Below are 22,500 nucleotides of genomic sequence, written 5' to 3'. Positions count from 1 at the left end.
TGAAAGTCGACTGTTTGTGTCGTTTTAACACAGACGTGAAATAATGTGAAATTATCCTTTAAAACAGGAAGCTGACGGAAACACCTGCGGCAGGTGAACAAAACAGGAAACTGACGAGTGTAAAGCTCATCACAGGTGATTCACCTGTACAGGTAAGTCTTAAACCTACAGGTGAGAGAACGAGTCCAGCAGCATTCCTCACGTTTGTCTTCACACCAACCAGGAAACAAACTTTACATATTTCTAGATTCATTTTCTTGCTGATCAATCGATTGATCAGCTCTAAAAAAACAAACTATTACATTGTTTTTTTTATCCTTAAAAATGTTTCAATGCAAAAACAGCTGGCAGTAAATCAAGATGGCCGACATCCTACAAACAGCTGCTGCAACTCAAGTTAACGTGACGGAAGATCACATGACCTGGGATCACCTGGGATCACCTGGGATCACCTGGGATCACCTGGGATCAGCTGGGATCAGCTGGGATCCATCTTACCTGTGCACACAGATCCACATGATGAAGCCGATGAACAGCTTTAATAAAACTGTGTTGACCACTTGTGAAACATTGACTCAACACACACAAACACACCTGCTGACCTCGGTCACCGTCACACCTTCAGTCAACAGGAGGTCAGTGACCATCAGGACACTCAGACCTCCGACCACGACACCACAGAAGAAGAACTTTTAAAGGACAGTCTGACGACTAAGAAACTTCTGTTCCAGATTCAGACAGACCATCAGGCGACAGGTGCACAACAGGTGAACAACAGGTGCACAACAGGTGCACAACAGGTGTGTGGTACGACTGTAACGTGTCGTTGTGCTCGTGGTTTGTAGGACTGAAGTCATATTGGAATTCTTATACTGTCATTTAATATAAAATATAAATTATTATTTAATTATCATAAACATCATCATAACAGATTAACTGGTTTATCAATCATCAATAATTGATTCCTGGTGAATGTGGTTTTCATCTCCTCACTGTCGTCTGATTATCACAAAGGATGACGATAAATTTACCTGATCAGTTCATTAAGTTTAACCTTTTATTTCGTCTCCTCTTACAAAAACAAACACAATGATATAACCAGCTGTTTATAGTCAATAACCAGCTGTTTATAGTCAATAACCAGCTGTTTATAGTCAATAACCAGCTGTTTATAGTCAATAAGCAGCTGTTTATATTTATTTGTGTGTTTTTGTTGATACATCTTGTAAAAAAACACCCCTCTGTGTCTCAGTGTCTCACTGTCTCGGTGTCTCACTGTCTCGGTGTCTTACTATCTCAGTGTTTTACTGTCTCGGTGTCTCACTGTCTTACTGTCTTACTGTCTTGGTGTCTCAGTGTCTTACTGTCTCGGTGTCTCACTGTCTTACTGTCTTACTGTCTTGGTGTCTCAGTGTCTTACTGTCTTGGTGTCTCAGTGTCTCACTGTCTCGGTGTCTTACTATCTCAGTGTTTTACTGTCTCGGTGTCTCAGTGTCTCGGTGTCTCACTGTCTTACTGTCTTACTGTCTTGGTGTCTCAGTGTCTTACTGTCTCGGTGTCTTACTGTCTCGGTGTCTTACTGTCTCGGTGTTTCGGTGTCTCAGTGTCTTGGTGTCTTACTGTCTCGGTGTCTCAGTGTCTCGGTGTCTCAGTGTCTCGGTGTCTCAGTGTCTTACTGTCTCGGTGTTTCGGTGTTTCGGTGTCTCAGTGTCTTGGTGTCTTACTGTCTCGATGTCTTACTGTCTCGGTGTCTCAGTGTCTCACTGTCTCGGTGTCTCAGTGTCTTACTATCTCAGTGTCTTACTATCTCAGTGTCTTACTGTCTCAGTGTTTTACTGTCTCGGTGTCTCAGTGTCTCGGTGTCTCAGTGTCTTACTGTCTCGGTGTCTTACTGTCTCAGTGTCTTACTATCTCAGTGTCTTACTGTCTCGGTGTCTTACTGTCTCGGTGTCTCAGTGTCTCGGTGTCTCAGTGTCTCGGTGTCTTACTGTCTCGGTGTCTTACTATCTCAGTGTCTTACTGTCTCGGTGTCTTACTGTCTCGGTGTCTTACTGTCTCAGTGTCTTACTATCTCAGTGTCTTACTGTCTCGGTGTCTTACTGTCTCAGTGTCTCGGTGTCTCAGTGTCTCGGTGTCTTACTGTCTCGGTGTCTTACTATCTCAGTGTCTTACTGTCTCAGTGTCTACTGTCTCAGTGTCTTACTGTCTCGGTGTCCCAGTGTCTTACTGTCTCAGTGTCTTACTGTTTCGGTGTCTTACTATCTCAGTGTCTTACTGTCTCGGTGTCTTACTGTCTCGGTGTCTCAGTGTCTCGGTGTCTTACTGTCTCAGTGTCTTACTGTCTCGGTGTCTTACTATCTCAGTGTCTTACTGTCTCGGTGTCTTACTGTCTCGGTGTCTCAGTGTCTTACTGTCTCAGTGTCTTACTGTCTCGGTGTCTCAGTGTCTCGGTGTCTTACTGTCTCAGTGTCTTACTGTCTCGGTGTCTTACTATCTCAGTGTCTTACTGTCTCGGTGTCTTACTGTCTCGGTGTCTCAGTGTCTTACTGTCTCAGTGTCTTACTATCTCAGTGTCTTACTGTCTCAGTGTCTTACTGTCTCGGTGTCTCAGTGTCTCGGTGTCTTACTGTCTCAGTGTCTTACTGTCTCAGTGTCTTACTGTCTCGGTGTCTTACTATCTCAGTGTCTTACTGTCTCGGTGTCTACTGTCTCGGTGTCTTACTGTCTCAGTGTCTTACTATCTCAGTGTCTCACTATCTCAGTGTCTACTGTCTCGGTGTCTCAGTGTCTCGGTGTCTTACTGTCTCAGTGTCTTACTATCTCAGTGTCTTACTGTCTCGGTGTCTTACTGTCTCGGTGTCTCAGTGTCTTACTGTCTCAGTGTCTTACTATCTCAGTGTCTTACTGTCTCGGTGTCTTACTGTCTCGGTGTCTCAGTGTCTCACTGTCTCAGTGTCTTACTATCTCAGTGTCTCAGTGTCTCGGTGTCTTACTGTCTCAGTGTCTCAGTGTCTTACTGTCTCAGTGTCTTACTGTCTCGGTGTCTCAGTGTCTTACTATCTCAGTGTCTTACTGTCTCGGTGTCTTACTGTCTCGGTGTCTCAGTGTCTTACTATCTCAGTGTCTTACTATCTCAGTGTCTCAGTGTCTCGGTGTCTTACTGTCTCGGTGTCTCAGTGTCTCAGTGTCTTACTATCTCAGTGTCTTACTGTCTCGGTGTCTTACTATCTCAGTGTCTCACTGTCTCAGTGTCTTACTATCTCAGTGTCTCACTGTCTCAGTGTCTCGGTGTCTCAGTGTCTTACTGTCTCAGTGTCTCAGTGTCTTACTGTCTCGGTGTCTCACTGTCTCGGTGTCTTACTATCTCAGTGTCTTACTGTCTCGGTGTCTCACTGTCTCGGTGTCTTACTATCTCAGTGTCTTACTGTCTCGGTGTCTTACTATCTCAGTGTCTCACTGTCTCAGTGTCTTACTGTCTCAGTGTCTCACTATCTCAGTGTCTCACTGTCTCAGTGTCTCGGTGTCTCAGTGTCTTACTGTCTCACTGTCTCAGTGTCTCGGTGTCTTACTGTCTCGGTGTCTTACTATCTCAGTGTCTCACTGTCTCAGTGTCTTACTGTCTCAGTGTCTCACTATCTCAGTGTCTCACTGTCTCAGTGTCTCGGTGTCTCAGTGTCTACTATCTCAGTGTCTTACTATCTCAGTGTCTTACTGTCTCGGTGTCTTACTATCTCAGTGTCTTACTATCTCAGTGTCTTACTGTCTCGGTGTCTCAGTGTCTCGGTGTCTTACTGTCTCAGTGTCTCAGTGTCTTACTGTCTCAGTGTCTCAGTGTCTTACTGTCTCGGTGTCTCAGTGTCTCGGTGTCTTACTGTTGTTGCTCTCCTCGTCCTTCGGTTCCTCCTTCAGCTCCAGCAGCGGGGCGATGTGGACTGTCTCCCCGCCTTCTGTCACCTCTCCGCCGGCCTCTCCGTTCCCCTTCTTGCGGTAAACACTGAACTGGTTGTTTTCCTGGAGGACGCAGACGTTCCGGTGCCGACAGTCCACCAGGAAGCACTGCGGCACTCCGTCCGCCGGGTGACCCACCAGGGCCAAGTCGCAGTCCGGCTGGTCGCAGCACGCCGCCTTGCAGCCCTGCGGGTCCGACACATTCTTCTCCGTGAGCCGTCCGGACTCAAGGAAGATCATGTTCAGACCATGATCCGAGACCTGGTCCAGCTCACAGTCCAGAGCCAGACCAGAACAGACCAGGAAACAGAGCGCCACCAGACTGGACCGCACCCGCTTCATCTTCATGATGACGACCTGGACCTCAAACTGAACCGGATTAATTCGGGTCTCGGTGTAAAAACTCGAAGATGTTGGACTCGTGTCGATGTTTCTCAGCTCCTCGAGGACAAATGACTCACTTCCGTGTTTGGTGCCTTTTTGTTGTCGCAGATAAATTACCTGAGTGACAGGTGAGATCACTTTAACCACGCCCACCGGGCTGCGTCACCACCACATGACGTAGCTTCACACAAGCTTGTGTTCTGTTCAGTTACTTCATGACAATATTTAAAGAGTAATAGGATATTTAATGTGTTCATATTTTAATAATAATCGATTATAATCAATTAATGTAAATTCAATTAAAACATTTTATTTTGTTCTCATGTGTTGTTGTTGTTTTGTTGTTGTCACTGTTGTGTTGTTGTTGTGTTGTTGTCACTGTTGTTGTTGTTGTTGTGTTGTTGTTGTTGTTGTTGTGTTGTTGTCACTGTTGTGTTGTTGTTGTGTTGTTGTCACTGTTGTTGTTGTTGTTGTGTTGTTGTTGTTGTTGTGTTGTTGTCACTGTTGTGTTGTTGTTGTGTTGTTGTCACTGTTGTTGTTGTTGTGTTGTTGTTGTTGTGTTGTTGTTGTTGTTGTGTTGTTGTCACTGTTGTGTTGTTGTTGTGTTGTTGTTGTTGTTGTTGTTGTGTTGTTGTCACTGTTGTTGTTGTTGTTGTGGTGTTGTTGTTGTTGTGTTGTTGTCACTGTTATTGTTGTTGTTGTGTTGTTGTTGTTGTGTTGTTGTCACTGTTGTTGTTGTTGTGTTGTTGTTGTTGTGTTGTTGTTGTTGTTGTGTTGTTGTCACTGTTGTGTTGTTGTTGTTGTTGTTGTTGTGTTGTTGTCACTGTTGTTGTTGTTGTTGTGGTGTTGTTGTTGTTGTGTTGTTGTCACTGTTGTTGTTGTTGTTGTGTTGTTGTTGTTGTGTTGTTGTCACTGTTGTGTTGTTGTTGTGTTGTTGTTGTTGTTGTTGTTGTGTTGTTGTCACTGTTGTGTTGTTGTCACTGTTGTCACTGTTGTTGTTGTTGTTTTGTTGTTGTTGTTGTTGTTGTGTTGTTGTCACTGTTGTTGTTGTTGTTGTGTTGTTGTCACTGTTGTTGTTGTTGTTGTTGTTGTTGTTGTGTTGTTGTTGTTGTGTTGTTGTCACTGTTGTTGTTTTGTTGTTGTTGTTGTTGTTGTTGTGTTGTTGTCACTGTTGTTGTTGTTGTTGTGTTGTTGTTGTTAGGGTAAGACGACTTCCAATAAAATGATAAAATATGTTGAAATGTATAAAGTCCTCGACATGTCGTTCATCATCACATCATGTTTTTGTTTATTTACATCTTAAAGATTTTGATGTTTTTGTACAAATAAAGTTTTTATTGAACATGACGTGATGTTTCTATAAAACGTCATCAATGAAGCTTTCCGCTGTCTCATGGTCGTCATGTTCGTGTGATGACATCACTGATGACATCACTAATCACTGCAACATTGACAGCTATTGATTCTGTAAATCAGGAATTTGTTCAGATTTGTCTCACGTCACATGTTATGAGCTGTGATGAGCTACAGCCAGTGACCACTGTTCAGGTCTGCGTTACCACACGTGTCGGAGTGAAACCACTGGATGTTCCAGCTGTTTGTGGAGACAGAAACGACAGAAAAGAGACAGAAGCAGAAGTTTGTGGTCATCAAACTGTTCAGTTCCTCGCTCTGAGTGTCAGACACGAAGTTGACATTATTTATTGCTCTGTGTACAGATCACAAACATAAAGGAACGTAAAGGTTCAACATCTCTGTTTTTACAGAAACTATTACGTTTCTTCTTCTGAAGGTTTCATTTATCCACAACTCACCATGTCACCTGACTCACAGTGTCATTACATCTAGTTACAGTGAATGTAAGCCTGATGTCCACCACCAGGTGTCGCTGTTCCTCCTTTACGCCCAGTCACCTGCCATGAACCCCAAGAGCACTAGGACCCAGCAGGATCCTCTCGTGGTGCATTTAATATCCCCTCGTAAACCTGAGCGTCACAGAGCAACGTGTGTTGGTGCTTTTCTCACTTCAGCTCAGTGAATGAAGCTCCAGCTGATGTAAACAATCTGTTCAGAGTTCATGTTGTTTAAAGTTGTACAATTAAATAAAACAATAAATAATTCATGGAAATGTTTTTATTCTGTTGGTGCAGCAGTGAAGACGTTAATGATCCTCAGCTATCAAGATGAAACAAACAACATCAGTATCATTAACCTTATTATATTATTATTATTATTATTATAATTATCATTATCATTATTATTATTATCAACAACAACAAGAGATAAACATATGAGATGAGTCAGGATTCTTTCATTTATTTTGACTCTTTTTTAATCTGAATGGGAACTTTTAATATTTTAATGTGTTTTTATATTTTATTCTTTTATTCAGAGTTCAAACAAAACAAGCTGAATTTGAACAACACATGATGTTTCATATGAGAAATCAAATCAAATCAGTTTTATATATACAGTCCAAAACCACATCACATGGCCTCAGTGGGCTTTACAGCGTGTCTGTCCTCAGAGCCTTGAGTCAAGGGAGGGAAAACTTTTAACAGAAAAACATGTTAGAAACTTCAGAAGAGCCACAGAGGAGGAGGATCTCTCTCCAGGACAGACAGACAGTAATAGATGATCACATGAACAGAACCAGAACAACAAAATCAAAGCTTTCAAACTGCATGGACAGAAAATCTGATACAAGTAAATTATATAGAATATATGTGAAGAGTAGATCCAGGAGACGACTGAGCAGGACAAGGCATCAACACGATCTCCTCTCCACCAGGGGACCAGCACCAGGGGACCAGCACCAGGGGACCAGCACCAGGTGACCAGCACCAGGTGACCAGCACCAGGGGACCAGCACCAGGGGACCAGCACCAGGTGGATCATATGAGGTAATGATTCTCTGCAGACTTCACACCTGTGAAACCTCATGTGACCGGAAGCTGAATCAGCTGTTTTGATGCCACATTAAAACAAAATAAATAGAAACATCAAAGTTATAAAGTTTTAAATGACAGAAACTTGATGAAATGCTTCTGGAGCTTCACTGAGATCAAAATGTTTTTATATTATTTAGTTTTTCAGTTTCATCACTTTAATGACAAACAGGTCACAGATGAGTGTGGAGCTCATAAATCCCGACAGCACCTGAAGGCAGCAGCAGCAGCAGCAGCAGCGCGTGGTCCCCACCCTGCTCCGTCCTCAGTCTGCAGGCGCCCTCCGACACACAGGACTCCCCCTCATTCATCACATTTAAAGGATCGAGACAGAAATCAGGATTATTATTATTATTATTATTGTTATTATTGTTATTGTTGTTGTTGTTATTGTTGTTTTGTCTCTTAGTGTATCTCTGCCGGATCTTTTAGCATTTTATTTTTGTCTCTTTATTTACAAACTGAATATCACATTTTAAAATCAGCAGAGTATTTGATCCGGTTCTAAGACTGTTTGGGGGTCTCTGTTGGACCTCCTCAGTGGTTCTGGTCGTGGTCCTGATGGCGGCTCAGCGGGTGGGGCGGCGGGTCAGTAAGGTTTGTGGCGGTCACAGGTCACCGGGTCAGAGCCTGCAGCGACGGCAGGCCCGGGTCACCGTCAAATACAACCGGAAGGAGCTGCAGAGGAGGCTGGACGTGGAGAAGTGGATCGACTGTAGACTGGACCAGCTGTACCAGGGGCGGGTGAGTTCTGCAGTACTACTGCTGCATACATGTACTCTGCTGCTGCTGGGACTGAAGTACACAGTCAGCTGGCTGAGTACTTGTACTGCTGATCCAAGAATACTTTGAATTTGTACTAATACTGCTTCTCACAAGGTACAAAGTACCAGGTGATTTATTCGTCATCACACAACACAGGGTTACATAACAGATGCAGTACTTGTACTGTTACTGCTGCCTACTGGCCCAGAATCAGAACCACAAACAAATACTGTGACATTCTTCATCTTTAAGTGCCACTCCATTACTGATGAGTTGAAATAAGTTAGTCAGTGACGTCACTTCCTGTTCAGTCTGATGGTGTCCAGAGGATTCATCACGTCCATTCATCGTCTACGTAAGCAGCCGTGAAATTAATTCTCACTGTGTTTCGAGAGACGAGCCGTCACGTCGTCTGTCCAGGCGACTTTATGCACATAAGGTGTGTCCAGCATGACAGCCGCCTCTGGAAACTCCTGAAAGACTCCCAAAACTGACCAGCGTCAAGTTTAAAGGCAGATCGGTTGGTGAATTATTTTCAAAATATTAGAGAAAGTTTCCAAACAAGCCGCTGTGTTGGTCCAGTTTGAAATCCCAGACTAGAGTCACGTCTGTCCGATCAGGTGCAGGCACGAAGTGTGTTTTTGAAGGAAGGTGTTTTCTTTGTTGGTCAAGTGTCTTAAGTGAAGAAGCAGTGTGACACGCCCCCTAGTGTTCAACACAAGGAAATGCATTTATTTACAGTAGGACAGAAACATCACTGCGAACGTGAGAGAGGAGCTTTTCATTTGAGCATCATGGAGACAGAAACAGGAGCGATAATGCACTGAGACAAATACGTGAGGTGGTCGGCCTGCAGGTGTGTCACCAGTGTGAACCGCTAACATGTTACACAGCTACATGCTATCAATGTTAGCTACGTATGCCATTGAAGTTTTCACGCAGAAGTCAAATGTGGAGGTCACTGGGAAATAATTCTGGTGCTCAAAGTATGATAATATCTGACTCACCTGCAGCACTTTGAAGGCCTTAGAAGCATTAGCTCAGCGTGCTAAGCAGTAATAATAGTGATAGCATTCACATTATAAAGTCTCGAAACTAGGTCTTCATGAATGAATGGCAGGCCATATCCATCGCTCTGAGAAACAGGATTAGTTCTGGTTAAGTGACGGGAAGCAAGGTGGATCAATGAGCTCTGTTACATTCATCAGTCACTTAGATCATTTATTTATACCCTCCTGTGGCACACAGTCCATCTGAAAACATTCTTGAGGAATTTTGTGGACCAGAAAACAAAGAAAGGATAATTTTTACAAACGCATCAGAGTCATGGAGGTCTGGAGAAAAACCTGGACGTCCTGCTGACAGAGACACGTGGACATGATGCGTTACAGACTTGACTTTGGACTCTGAGAGACTGATGGACATTTTTCACTAGTGTGTGATGATCACACACACACACACACACACACACACACACACACACACACACACACACACACACATCATCATCATCATCATCATCATCACAGGATGAAGATAAGACAGTATTGATCACTGTACTTTAACACAGATGAGTGTCTAACAGTGAACTGAATGTGTCCTAATATGGTCAGAAATAGTTTGTTGGTGTGTGTCAGTCGAGTTACGTAAGATTTGTTTAAACATCAGAGACTGAAGATGTTTCCTCACAGAGACACTGAGAGCTGATCTGAGGTCACAAATATGAACACATCATTTAATTTATTTAAATTGTTCTAAAGTGTTATTAATTTATAAATTAATCTTCTAAAACAGGTCAGTATCTGTGTTATTATGTATTTAAACCAAAACTGTTTATAATTTGATGTTCAGGAGACAAAAAACCCAGTTTGAGATGTGATTATTGTTACTGGGAGCTTCACTGGTCAGAGCTGATCCTCCCAGTTTGTGTTGGTCGGACTAAAGATGAGCCAACACTTCAGTAGAAACACACAGGAAGTGATGCGTACATTTAAAGTGGACTTTAAATCTGTAGCCTCAAGAACAAACAGGAGCTGACAGCTGAGAGCACCGCTGCAGGCTTCACACTGCTTTATATATATAGGGCAGTGTCAGTATATGGGGTAGTGTCAGTGTATGGGGTAGTGTCAGTGTATGGGGTAGTGACAGTGTATGGGGTAGTGACAGTGTATGGGGTAGTGTCAGTGTATGGGGTAGTGACAGTGTATGGGGTACTGTCAGTATATGGGGTAGTTACAGTGTATGGGGTACTGACAGTGTATGGGGTACTATCAGTGTATGGGGTACTGTCAGTATATGGGGTAGTGTCAGTGTATGGGGTACTGACAGTGTATGGGTTAGTGTCAGAGTATGGGTTAGTGTCAGAGTATGGGTTAGTGTCAGAGTATGGGTTAGTGTCAGAGTATGGGGTAGTGACAGTGTATGGGTTAGTGTCAGAGTATGGGGTACTGTCAGTGTATGGGGTACTGTCAGAGTATGGGGTAGTGTCAGAGTATGGGGTAGTGTCAGAGTATGGGTTAGTGTCAGAGTATGGGTTAGTGTCAGAGTATGGGGTAGTGACAGTGTATGGGTTAGTGTCAGAGTATGGGTTAGTGTCAGAGTATGGGTTAGTGTCAGAGTATGGGTTAGTGTCAGAGTATGGGTTAGTGTCAGAGTATGGGGTAGTGACAGTGTATGGGGTAGTGTCAGTGTATGGGGTAGTGTCAGAGTATGGGGTAGTGACAGAGTATGGGGTAGTGTCAGAGTAAGGGGTAGTGTCAGAGTATGGGGTAGTGTCAGTGTATGGGGTAGTAGGGCTAAACGATTTATCGTTATCTGATCGAAATTGCGATTTCAGAGGGTTAGCTGTGGTTTTTGCAGCGCTCCTGACTGACCCAGGATCTGTTGTGTCAACTATTTTACACATACATGCCGTCTCCCTACCATCCTGCCAAGCTCACCAATCAGAAGCGGCATGCTACTTGTGGACAGGTCACGCTAACCAGTCAGTATTAACCTGCTCCTTAACGTGTTCTGAAATGGCTTCAGCTGGACCAGAAGCGGAGTTAGGGGATTTAATCCCCAAGAAAAACAGCACGTCGGTCATTTGTGAGTATTTCGGGTTTGAGGCTGCAGACGTGCACTAGAAACAGGTACTGTGCAAAACCTGTCGCGCTAAAGTTGCAACATCCAGCGGAAACACAACCAATTTATACTGGCACTTGAAAAATCACCACAGGCATTTGCATGATGAGTGCATGATGAAAAAGTCCGGTGAAAATGATACTCAGGCCCACTGTAGCAAACAGACTACAATTACAGCATCTTTTGCCAGTGTAACTCCGTATATAAATATCCAATATATAATATTATCCGTTAATAAATACATTTGGAAGGAATTTTTAACTTTAGTTTTCATCCTTGCATTAGAGTAATAACATTTAATGTTTTAATGGTACTGTACATTGTGAATGTTGCACTGAAGCTTGATTTGAAGGAAATCGTGAATCAAATCGAAATCGCAATATCTGCCAGAAAATTCACAATTTTCCTAAAATCATTCAGCCCTATGGGGTAGTGAGAGAGTAAGGGGTACTGCCAGAGTATGGGGTAGTGACAGTGTATGGGCAGTATACAGTGCATCAGTCGTAGCTACAGTCAGTCTGGTTCTTGTAGAACCAAAGTTAGAGTGTCCATTTTCTTGGGTCAAAGTCAGACATGTTGTCAGTGGGCGTCAGACTCCAGCAGGATTGTTCCTTGTCTCCGATCCTGTTTGTGATCTTCACGGACAGGTTGTGTAGGGGTGAGGAGAGTGTCCAGTTTGGGAACCTCAGAATCAGGTTCTTCCTGAATGGGGAGTATTTAACCGTTACAAGGCCCACGAGATTTACTAAACATCAAAATATGGTGACTGCACACTCATCTACACCTGTTTACAGTCTCTGTTGGGTATTGGGATCCAAACAAATACATTTTTTTTACATTGCCCATAAAAAGTATCCACCCCTTTAATTGTTTTCTCATGTTATTGTTATTATTATTATAAAACAAAAAATGTACAAAACCTCTTTAATCTTGTTACGACCAGGCTACAGGAAACCCTGGTGCAACATGAAAATGAGACTCCCCTCTTCCCATCCCTCAAGCACCACCAGCAGCAAAGCATTTTTAAATGTTTTATTTAAAAACACATTTAGCACACAAATAGACATGCTGCTAGTCTGGCTGAGAGAGGAGAGCCCACAGGAACCGGAAGAGTCGGCCTTTAAACTCCTGGCTTCAAGGCAGGAACCAATCAGCTCCCTGGACAACCTACAATCACTCAAACACACCTGCAACCAATCTCTCACTCACACACACACACACACACACACACACACACACACACACACACACACACACACACACACCAGAGGGTTATTTAAGCAGAGAGACAATAGAAACATTTACACGACCTCTGGGGTCCTAACACCTCCCCCCTTAAAACTGAACATTTCTCCTCCAAAGAAATGTTCAATTTCAGAGATGCAATAGGGTGTTCAGCTATCACAAGTCCGTCACTCTGCCGTGCTGAACCACACAGTCTACATAAAAGCGATGCTTCAATCAGTGGGTGCCACTCCCACTAACAAAATGGCTACCACCATGAGGAGAGAACACAAAACTAAACAATTACTTTGGTCACACACACCACAAAACAGCAACAGGTGACCAACACAACAGTGGAGTGCAACAGCCACAAAACAAAAGGGTCACTGTGTAGTCACCACTACACACAAATGTTGCCAGCTTACACCTAAGCTGCAACCCCAAGTGACCCAACATAAGTGAACTGCCACCACCACGGCACAAAATGGACAGTAACGTGTGGTCTCCAACCACACGTTACTGTAATGGAGATCGTAACAAAAGAAACAAAGTGACCAGACAAATTAGGAAGCCACACCCACCACTCAAGATCTACTGATCTGTGGAGTGCCTCCATCCCAAACGCACTAATTCAATAAACTAAAGCCGTAACACCTACATGGCCACACCACAAGTGGACTGCAACAACCAGTGGCGCCGCCAGGATTCAATTTCAAAGTACGCACAGAAACGGCAAATACAACAAATGGAAAAATACTTTAAGACAAAATCTAATGTTTTCAGTATCAGTGAAATAACAGATTGCAGCGCCCACATGATCTGTGAGACTGTGGTTATTCTGACACGAGTTAAATGGCTGCTGTGTGGAAAACCACGCTGTGGTCCGTAATCGCAGTGCAGACGAGTGAGTTTGGAGCTGACCAGAGGAGAGAAAAAAGAGAACGATATGACGCGACTGTAGCCGCCATGATATGACGACGTCGCCCCTGCTGAGGAGGAACTATGAAGAACTCAGCTGTGATGGAAAAGCACCTAAACTGAGTCGAGTAGAGCCGAGCTGTATTGTGTAGTGGAGAAGGGGCAACACACGCCATGCGCAATTGCACACACATGCGCGATCGTCCTCTCAGATGCGGCTGCGTCTCTCCAGGTCACTGTGTGAGAGAAAGAAAAGCTCTGACTTGCTTGGGCAGACGTTGTTTGGTGTCACCCGCTGATTTGCATAATTGAAATATCTAGCCCGCCGAACCTTCCAGTCCGGCCCGCGACTGAGTTCTAATAGTTTACGTACTGTATTTCTCTGTCACTGTGTGCGCCTGTAATGCACCGGGACACGGAAACACGCTCAAAGTGTTTGTGTGTGCCTGTGAGCCCCTGAACTGAGATAAAGAAACGCCCGGTACCCAAATCACCATGTGCGAATGTTCTGGGAGCCGGCTGGACTGCAGGGTTTTCCCTGCCTGTCTGCAAAGACCATGGGTGATTTTGGCCGCCGCCTTGGTTCAACCGTGTGTGCATCATGCATGGGGCCGTTCAGATGAAGCGTCTTTTGCGCTGTTCCTATAAATAAATGCATCTCTGTGCAGAAAGGGATATAGGCCATAGCTTTCCCGCTAAGAAGAGGGAGAGAGAAATTACACAGACTACAGATGTTTAAAAGTCCAAACAAAAAAATATCTCAACAAGAAACGACTCTAATCAATTCCATAATTCAAAGTAGATTTTTACTCAACGAAAAAATGAAGATCAGTTAGGCTTTATTGAGTCACTTCACAGAAACACAGGTGAAAACAGCCCAGCAAAACATTATGACCTATCATAACCCAGCCCACTTGCCAAGCGACGTTTCTGCAAACCACAGACACGTCCATATGTGTTGTAGGCGTTGTACCATATCGACATTCGTACAAAACATTACATGTTTAATCTCTGACTCTCATATTGAGATGATGAGAAAACATTATGGTGACGGCGCACCAGAAACACATGGTAAAAACACACTCTAGGCTAATAATGTTCCTATCTATTTGAAATAAAGCCTACGCCTCCCTGTCACGTCGAACTCCCGCAGAATGGCCTCAGAATCAATAGGAATATCATGATGAATGTTCATCAGGGCAAGTCCACTCAGTCTTTTGTCTGTCATGGTGTTCCCGAGGTATGTTTTCAAGCGACGCAAACAGCTGAATGAACGCTCAGCACTGGCAGTGGACACGGGCATTGTTAGGAGAGCCTTCATGACATTATGCACATTAGGATAGAAGTCTGCAGTTAGTCTCAGAACTTGGAGAATGTCACACTCTCTGGTGACAGGTGTGTCATCCTTCGGCCTGTTGTGCTGCCTCCATAGATTCAGCTGCACCTCTGCAGTGTCAGCACTGGGCATCAACGCACCATACTCTTCCTTTATCTCCATCCATAAACTGTCTGTCAGCAGTGGCAGTTTGTTGGGGAGAAGATACTGGGCTTTAAGACGTGCTAATGCAAGGCATACCCTGTCTCTCACTTCTGTGGTCAGGTGGTCGATGAACGGCAAGAAAATGGTCCTTTTCCAGTACTCTTGTGGGTTTTCTGCAGGTGTGTTAGACCTGTGAGCTTGTTTTTTAGCGATGCGAGGCAGTGATGGGACAACTTCAACAAGCGCAGCCAGCGAGCATGCTTTTCCCCATATATTGCCGTATGTGGAGTCATCTTTTTTTCTCAAGCACTGTCATGAGATCTGTGGCCATTTGCGCAGCCATAGGCAGTTCACATTTTGGGTTCTGTAGCCCATTGCTCAGTGGTGTTAAGCAGTGAAGAAGTTCCTGAGTGATGATGAGGCAGACAATGAACTCAAATGTCTCCATGGCCCGACTGAGCGAGGATGCAGTGGAGCTGCACTTGGCGTCAGCGTCCATTTTCAGCTCAGCCAGTGTGGTTACCACGTCCTCGTAGTTTTCGATTATTGTAGACAGGCACATATCATGCTGAGACCAGCGTGTGTCTGAAAACTTTTGGAGGCATTTTTTGCTGCTACTGTTGCTCAGTAAACACTGCAGGCGCTTTGGGGAGGCTGTAATGAAGCTCACTAACTCTTGAGCTGTATTCAGAGTGTTGCGGACAACAGGGATTTTTGTGGAGTGGGGTAAATGCTCTCGTCAAAAAACTCCTCCGGTATTTTCCGCTGCCTCCCACATATGACTCTAGTAGGGGGTACCCACCCTCTGGGAGGCTTGAATCTTGACTGTATGGCTTTCAGTTTAACGGAGTCAGATGTCATTTTGAGTTCATCAGCCTTAACACAGCCAAGGTCATCTTCATATGCAGCAGTACTCACCATCCTTTGCTGCTGCTGTGTGTCCTGTGTGGGCTCGGGGCTTGGATCTGCACTGACGGTGACGGCGGCTGCAACCACCAAAGAGGCAGAAGAGCTAGCTACCTCATCTTCATGTCCTGCCTGTCTGCTGGTAGCGCCTTCATTCTCGCTGCTCTGCAGCGTGTCTGTGATAGTGGGCCTGGTTCTCTTTTTTTCAAATGCATGGAAAAGGCTCAACTGTCTTTTTGACATTTTTATACCGGACCGGACCGTAATTACCATATAGGTGGACCGCGGTAGTGTACTAGCTATAGCAGAAGAAGAATAGGCGCCAGAAATGAAAATCACAAGTGACATATGACGTTAACGACAATCATTGGCCTTTATGTTAGGCTTCCAGTGATTGGCTTAACAATCAGTGGACTCACACAGTGCGGACAGGATTCCGGCTGGCGGCGCCAATGGCAACAACCACCACACAAAAAGGCGTCACTGTGTAGTCAGTACTACATAGAAATGTTGCCAGCTTACACCTAAGCTGCAACCACAAGTGACCCAACAAAAGTGGAGTACAGTTACCACAAAAGGTCAAACTACTAGTTGCTGCACAAAAGTATTAATTACAGCCACACATCACAACGTGACTAAAGTGACCAAAACAAAAGCAGACATCTCACAAAAAAACAAGTTGCCGTGCAAAGTAAAGAACGAAGGAAAACAAACTGCAGAGACATCCAAACTTTACCTGCCTATCAAGATGGCTAACTCACCTAGCTAGTCTTCAGTGGCTTGCCCAGCTCGAGGCGTCTTTAAACGCTGAACTCAGTGCATCACCGAAGACCAGGAATCTAGTCAACTGCGATAGACAAAATAAGACAAAAATAAGAAAGGCAAAATAATAAAAAGTGGCAATTTCTTGAACTTGCCCGGCAGCTATCTAGTCAGGGTGCTCAGTCAAAAACACAACTTGACATGCAGCAACAATGACAAAATATCTAACAAACGAGATGACCACTACACTTAACCAAAGGCCACTAATACAGACAAAAATGGGCATGGGCATTCAGATCCCAGACGAGCCCCCAATTGTTACGACCAGGGCCTAGGGGAAACCCTGGCGCAACATGAAAATGAGACTCCCCTCTTTTTTAAAGGTTTTATTTAAAAACACATCTCACACACAAACAGACATGCTGGCAGTCTGGCTGAGAGAGGAGAGCCCACAGGAACTGGAAGAGTCGGCCTTTAAACTCCTGGCTTCGAGGCAGGAACCAATCACCTCCCCGGACAACCTACAATCACTCAAACACACCTGCAACCAATCACACACACACACACTCAGGTAACAGAGGGTTATTTAAGCAGAGAGACAATAGAAACATTTATACGACCTCTGGCGTCGTAACAAATGTCAAAGTGAAAAAAGATTTCTATAAAGTAATGTGAAGTAATTAAAAATATATAATGTAAAATAGGTGATTGCATTTCCAGAATTACAGGGGTGAATTAATTTTATAGGCACTGTATAAGCCCAAAATCACAATCACATCGCCTCAGTGTGCTTTACAATCTGTACAGTAATCATCTGTCCTCAGATCCGCAAACAAAAGTGAGGAAAAATTTGCCATATTGAGAAAAAAACACTTAACAGGAGCAAAAAGATGGAAGAAACCTCAGGAAACACCACAGAGGAGGATCCCTCTCCCAGGACGGACAGATGTGCAGTAGATGTCACATGTACAGAACAGAACAACAAAATCACAATTTACAAATTGCATTGACAGAATATCTAATACAAATTGGTGCTGTGAGCAGCGGAGAAAATGGAAAAAAATCACATCATGCTGACCTTGCTCACTACCACCACCTCCTCTCTGACTTACATTTACATTTACATTTATATTTAGGGCATTTAGCAGACACTTTTGTCCAAAGCGACTTACAATAAGTACATTTGTCACAAGAAAGAAACCACGACATATCACCGTCGATAAAGTAGAAAAGAGAAACAATTTTCAAGCCCTCATCTGAGCAAAGTAGCTGCTATTTATCAAGGAGACCATAAGTACAAAAGTGCTATGATGAAAGTGCTGAGGGTAGGTCAAGGTGAAGTCTGAACAAGTGAGTCTTGAGTCTTTTGCGGAACATGGCGAGTGATTCTGCTGTCCTGACATTGGTCGGGAGTTCGTTCCACCACTGGGGTGCCAGAACAGAGAAGAGTTGCGACTTCGCTGAGTGGCCTTTGTTTGCTCTCAGCAATGGCGGTACCAGCCGGCCAGCTGATGTAGTAGAGCGAAGTGCTCATGTTGGGGTGTGTGGTCTGACCAGTGTTTGCAAATAAACAAATGTTGCTCAGCGAAGTCACGACTCTTCTCTGTTCTGGCACCTCAGTGGTGGAATGAACTCCCGACCAATGTCAGGACAGCAGAGTCACTCGCCATCTTCCGCAAAAGACTCAAGACTCACTTGTTCAGACTTCACCTTGACCCTGCATAGCATGACTCCCCTTTTTACATCCTTACTTTATCGACGGTGATATGTTGTGGTTTCTTTCTTGTGACAAATGTACTTATTGTAAATCGCTTTGGACAAAAGCGTCTGCTAAATGCCCTAAATGTAAATGTAAATTATAATATACGTAAAGTGTTTGGATCCAGGAGACGACTGAGCAGGACGAGGCATCGCCAAGTGGTGCCTGAGCCACACAAACAAGAAACTATCTTGACCCAAGTAATTGTCGTCATGTGATCCTCTGGTCCCAGGTTCTGATCAGGATCCTCCTGGGTGACTTCCCTATGCAGGTTTAATGGGTACATCCCACTGATAGGAGACCAGACAGTGGGAAGTGGATGGATTGATTATGGATGATAGATAATCAACTCAAGAAAGGTAGTTGCGATACTGCAAGGTGGTGAGGGTGGTATTTGAACATGTTTTTATTTTAGGGGTTAAACAGATGTGTACAGAAGAACTGAACTAGGCCTGGACCACCTGTTGTGCTGCTGCAGAGCTGTGAGCAAGAAAATAACTGACGGTCATTGAACTCAGCAGGGAGAAACTAAAGGTCAGACAGTTTAAAGGTCACATCGTGATTGAAGTTACTGCTGTAACTCTGGTTCTCTGCTGACCTACATCAGCCATCATCATCGTCATCATCATTATCACCATCATCATCATCACCATCATCACCATCATCATTATCACCATCATCATCATCACCATCATCATCATCATCATCATCACCACCATCATCATCATCATCATCACCATCATCATCATCATCATCATCATCATCATCACCACCACCACCATCATCATCATCATCATCACCATCATCATCATTATCACCACCACCATCATCATCATCATCACCACCATCATCATCATCATCATCATCATCATCATCGCCATCATCTTCATCATCATCATTATCATCATCATCATCATCATCATCATCATCGCCATCATTATCACCATCATCACCATCATGTCTGGTCAAACCTATTGAAGAATAGGTTCAGGTCGTTCACCCACGTCGGATCCCCCGCAGCCTGGGAGTCTGGTTTCCTCAGCCCTGAGATGGTTTTAAGGCTTTTCCAGACTCCACTGACATTTCTCTGCTGCAGCTGGTCCTCCATCTTCCTCCTGTAGCTGTTCTTCCCTTCTATGATCTTCTTCCTCAGCTCCTTCTGCACAGCCTTCAGCTCCTCCTTGTTGTCTGACCTAAAGGCCCTCTTTTTCTCCTTAAGGAGAGCCTTTATGTCAGGATTAATCCAGGGTTTGCTGTTTGAAAAAACACTGTACAGTCCTGGTGGGTACAGTGTTTTCAACACAGAAGTTTATATAGTCCGTAATGCAGCCTGTTAAACTGTCGATGTCCTCCCCATGAGAAACACACAGTTCTTCCCACAAAGTTGAGTCAAAGCAGTCCCTCAGAGCCTCTTCAGACTCCTCAGTCCATGCCTTAACTGTGCGGGTCTCCACTGGTTGCCTGTTTACGAGGGGCTTGTAAACAGGCAGGAGATGAACCAGGTTGTGGTCAGATCTTCCCAGGGGAGGGAGGGGGGCTGAGTTGTATGCCTCCTTGCTGTTGGCATAAAATAAGTCCAGTGTTTTATTGTCTCTAGTGTGGCAGATGACATACTGTGTGAATGTGGGCAGCGTGGAGGACAGAGAGGCATGATTGAAATCCCCAGAGATGAGGAAGAGGGCCTGTGGGTGCCGTGTCTGCAGTGAGCTTGTGACTGAGTGGAGAAGGTCACAAGCTGCATCAGCGTTAGCAGAGGGGGGGATATACACAGCGAGTACGATCACCTGTGTGAACTCCCTCGGGAGGTAGTACGGCCTCATGCTAACCGCTAAAAGTTCGATGTCCTTACTGCAGACCTGTTCTTTAACAGTGATGTGCCCAGAGTTACACCATCTGTCATTAACAAACACAGCCAGCCCTCCTCCTTTCCTCTTACCGCTCTCTGCCGTCCTGTCTGCCCGCCGCATTTGAAAACCGTCAAGGTTAGCGTCCGTGTCCGGGGTCTGCACCGTTAGCCACGTCTCAGTGAACACCATGATGCTGCTCTCACGGTCCCTCTGATGCCGGGTCAGCGCCGTTAGCTCGTCCATCTTGTTGGGGAGAGATCTCACATTCCCCATGATGACAGACGGGAGGACGGGTCTGTAGCGTCTCCTCCTGCTATGGTGAGCAGCACCGGCCGGCACCGCGTCTCCTCCTCTTCAGCTCGCGCGGGACATTTCCTGTCAGGGACCCCATCTGGAGAGACACACACACACACACACACACACACACACACACACACACACACACACACACACACGATGTCATCAGGAGGAAATAACTGATGACTGACTGTGTGTGTGTGTGTGTGTGTGTGTGCGTGGGTTTGAAGGGGGAGGGGATATTAAGGAAAAGGAGGGGGAAATGTCACACGCGCACACACACACACACACACACACACACACATTGGTTAAAGGAATTCATACTGTAACTAAAGTAACTAACAAGTATTATCAGGTAAAAGTCGCTCAGGTACAAAGACTGATGACCTGTCAGAGTGTTGACCTGTTGTCTGATTGTTGCTGATGTCTTGGAAGTTCACTTTGTACTCTATACTCTATAATCTATGATCTATAATCTACTATCTATAATCTATGATTTATAATCTCTGATTTATAATCTACTATCTATAATCTATGATTTATAATCTACTATCTATGATCTATGATTTATAATGTATAATCTATATCTATGCTTTATAATCGACTATCTATAATCCATGATTTATAATCTATGATCTATAATCTACTATCTATAATCTATGATTCATAATCTACTATCAATAATCTATGATATATGATTTATAATCTGTGATTTATAATCTGTGATTTATAATCTATGATCTGTAATCTAAAATAATAAGTTTTTCACAGACTGGTCGTCTGTTTCTAATTTTTTTTTATTCAAATAAATCTGCTGTTCTGATCATTAATGATAAGGTATATATTGATGACTTAATGATAAGGTATATATTGATGACTTAATGATAAGGTATATATTGATGACTTAATGATAAGGTATATATTGATGACTTAATGATAAGGACTTGATGAGGTTTGTTGTTCAGGAGGATGAGAAGCCGGAGGAGGTGAACATCGACGACCTGTTGGACCTGAAGACAGATGAGGAGAGGACACACAGACTGCAGGTAACACCTATCTGTCCATCTGTCTGTCTGTCTGTCTGTCTGTCTGACCTGTCTGTCCTCACAGTGTGTGTCTCTGTCTCTACAGGAGATCTTCCTGTCCTGTAACAACACGCAGGTGAGAACCATAGAGAAACAACCAGACGGTGTGTCCTGTGTGTCGTCCTCTGGTGAAACATTATTGTGGACTCGATGTAGTCTAACTGTTGTACCTGTTGATGAATGAGGTCTGTTATCGTCCTGTCTTCGGGGTGTATTGACCGGTCCGGCCTGTAGGGGTCACTAACACGTCTGAACTCTGGTCCCGGCAGGTGTTCATCAGCGACCTGCTGGTTAAACTTCACGGCCTGCAGAAGCAGGAGGATCTGCACAACGATGGCATCGACCTCCCTCAGCTCCACATCTACCCGAGCCGCTCCGAATCAGCTGACAGGGACGTCCTGCACTGAGACAACAAGCGCCTCCCCCCCACACTCTACTGAGGACAGGAAGACAAACACACCTGAAGTCTGCAGCCGTCTCACCTGTCCTGAGTTTATCCAATCAGATGCCTGTTGAAGTTTACTCTTTCAAGCAGCCGACTCTTGCTGGTGTTTCCTCCCCTAGAGAGTCGGCTGCTCCTCATTCAAACTGAAACAGCTGACATGAGGTCAGTGTGGACGCACTGTTTCACACCACCACCAGGGGGAGTCAGCACATCCTCTTCCTTCACGCAGAAGCATCAGTTAGTTTAAACAATGAGCTAAAACACCTGAACCATCAACAGTTCTGTGTCTTCTCTTCACTCAACAACTACTTTCATCTGTCCTGGTTCTCCTGGAGAATCTTTTATTGTTTGTACATGATTTGAAATAAATATTTGCATTTGAAATAACTAATTCTTCAGACATCTCACTCCTCCTCCTCCCTCTCTCCGTTCTGCTCATCATTTCTCTCAGTGCTCCAGACCACAGGCACCGCTCGGTCCTGATGGGTTCTGGTTCCTCTGACAGAAAGATTCAAACAGAAATCTGAGCTGGAGAGATCCACAAATACCAGATCTTACGTTTCCCATAATGCACCTGTTATCATTCATCAGACCTTCAAAAGTTGCGTC

General features: G+C 44.4%; 2 protein-coding genes across 2 annotated transcripts in view; one reads left to right on the top strand and one right to left on the bottom strand.

Moving 5' to 3' along the window:
* spint2 (serine peptidase inhibitor, Kunitz type, 2) overlaps window positions 1-4,406 on the bottom strand; it is a 19,364-nt gene extending 14,958 nt beyond the window's left edge. Inside the window, exon 1 of the mRNA XM_073492785.1 lies at window positions 3,873-4,406. Within this exon, the coding sequence (XP_073348886.1) occupies window positions 3,873-4,296 (424 nt within the window). The 5' untranslated portion in view covers window positions 4,297-4,406. The remainder of the gene's footprint in view (window positions 1-3,872) is intronic.
* Window positions 4,407-7,841: 3,435 nt separating this feature from the next.
* On the top strand, window positions 7,842-22,086 carry ppp1r14ab (protein phosphatase 1, regulatory (inhibitor) subunit 14Ab). Its single transcript, XM_073493665.1, has 4 exons — window positions 7,842-8,024; window positions 21,327-21,407; window positions 21,493-21,522; window positions 21,716-22,086. The coding sequence occupies exons 1-4, from the start codon at window positions 7,842-7,844 to the stop codon at window positions 21,851-21,853; spliced, it is 432 nt and encodes a 143-aa protein (XP_073349766.1). The 3' UTR covers window positions 21,854-22,086.
* Window positions 22,087-22,500: the final 414 nt, after the last annotated feature.

This window comes from Pagrus major, chromosome 2 (assembly GCF_040436345.1).
Source record: "Pagrus major chromosome 2, Pma_NU_1.0".
NCBI lineage: Eukaryota > Metazoa > Chordata > Actinopteri > Spariformes > Sparidae > Pagrus > Pagrus major.
The sequence above is the reverse complement of the archived record's forward strand: the minus strand, read 5'-3'. Positions and strand labels throughout refer to the sequence as shown.

Coding starts and splice junctions, on each gene's coding strand:
- ppp1r14ab (XM_073493665.1), top strand. CDS start 7,842: ATGGCGGCTCAGCGGGTGGGGCGGCGGGTCAGTAAGGTTTGTGGCGGT. Junction 21,408..21,492: donor AGAGGACACACAGACTGCAG/GTAACACCTATC, acceptor CTGTCTCTACAG/GAGATCTTCCTGTCCTGTAA. Junction 21,523..21,715: donor TGTCCTGTAACAACACGCAG/GTGAGAACCATA, acceptor TGGTCCCGGCAG/GTGTTCATCAGCGACCTGCT.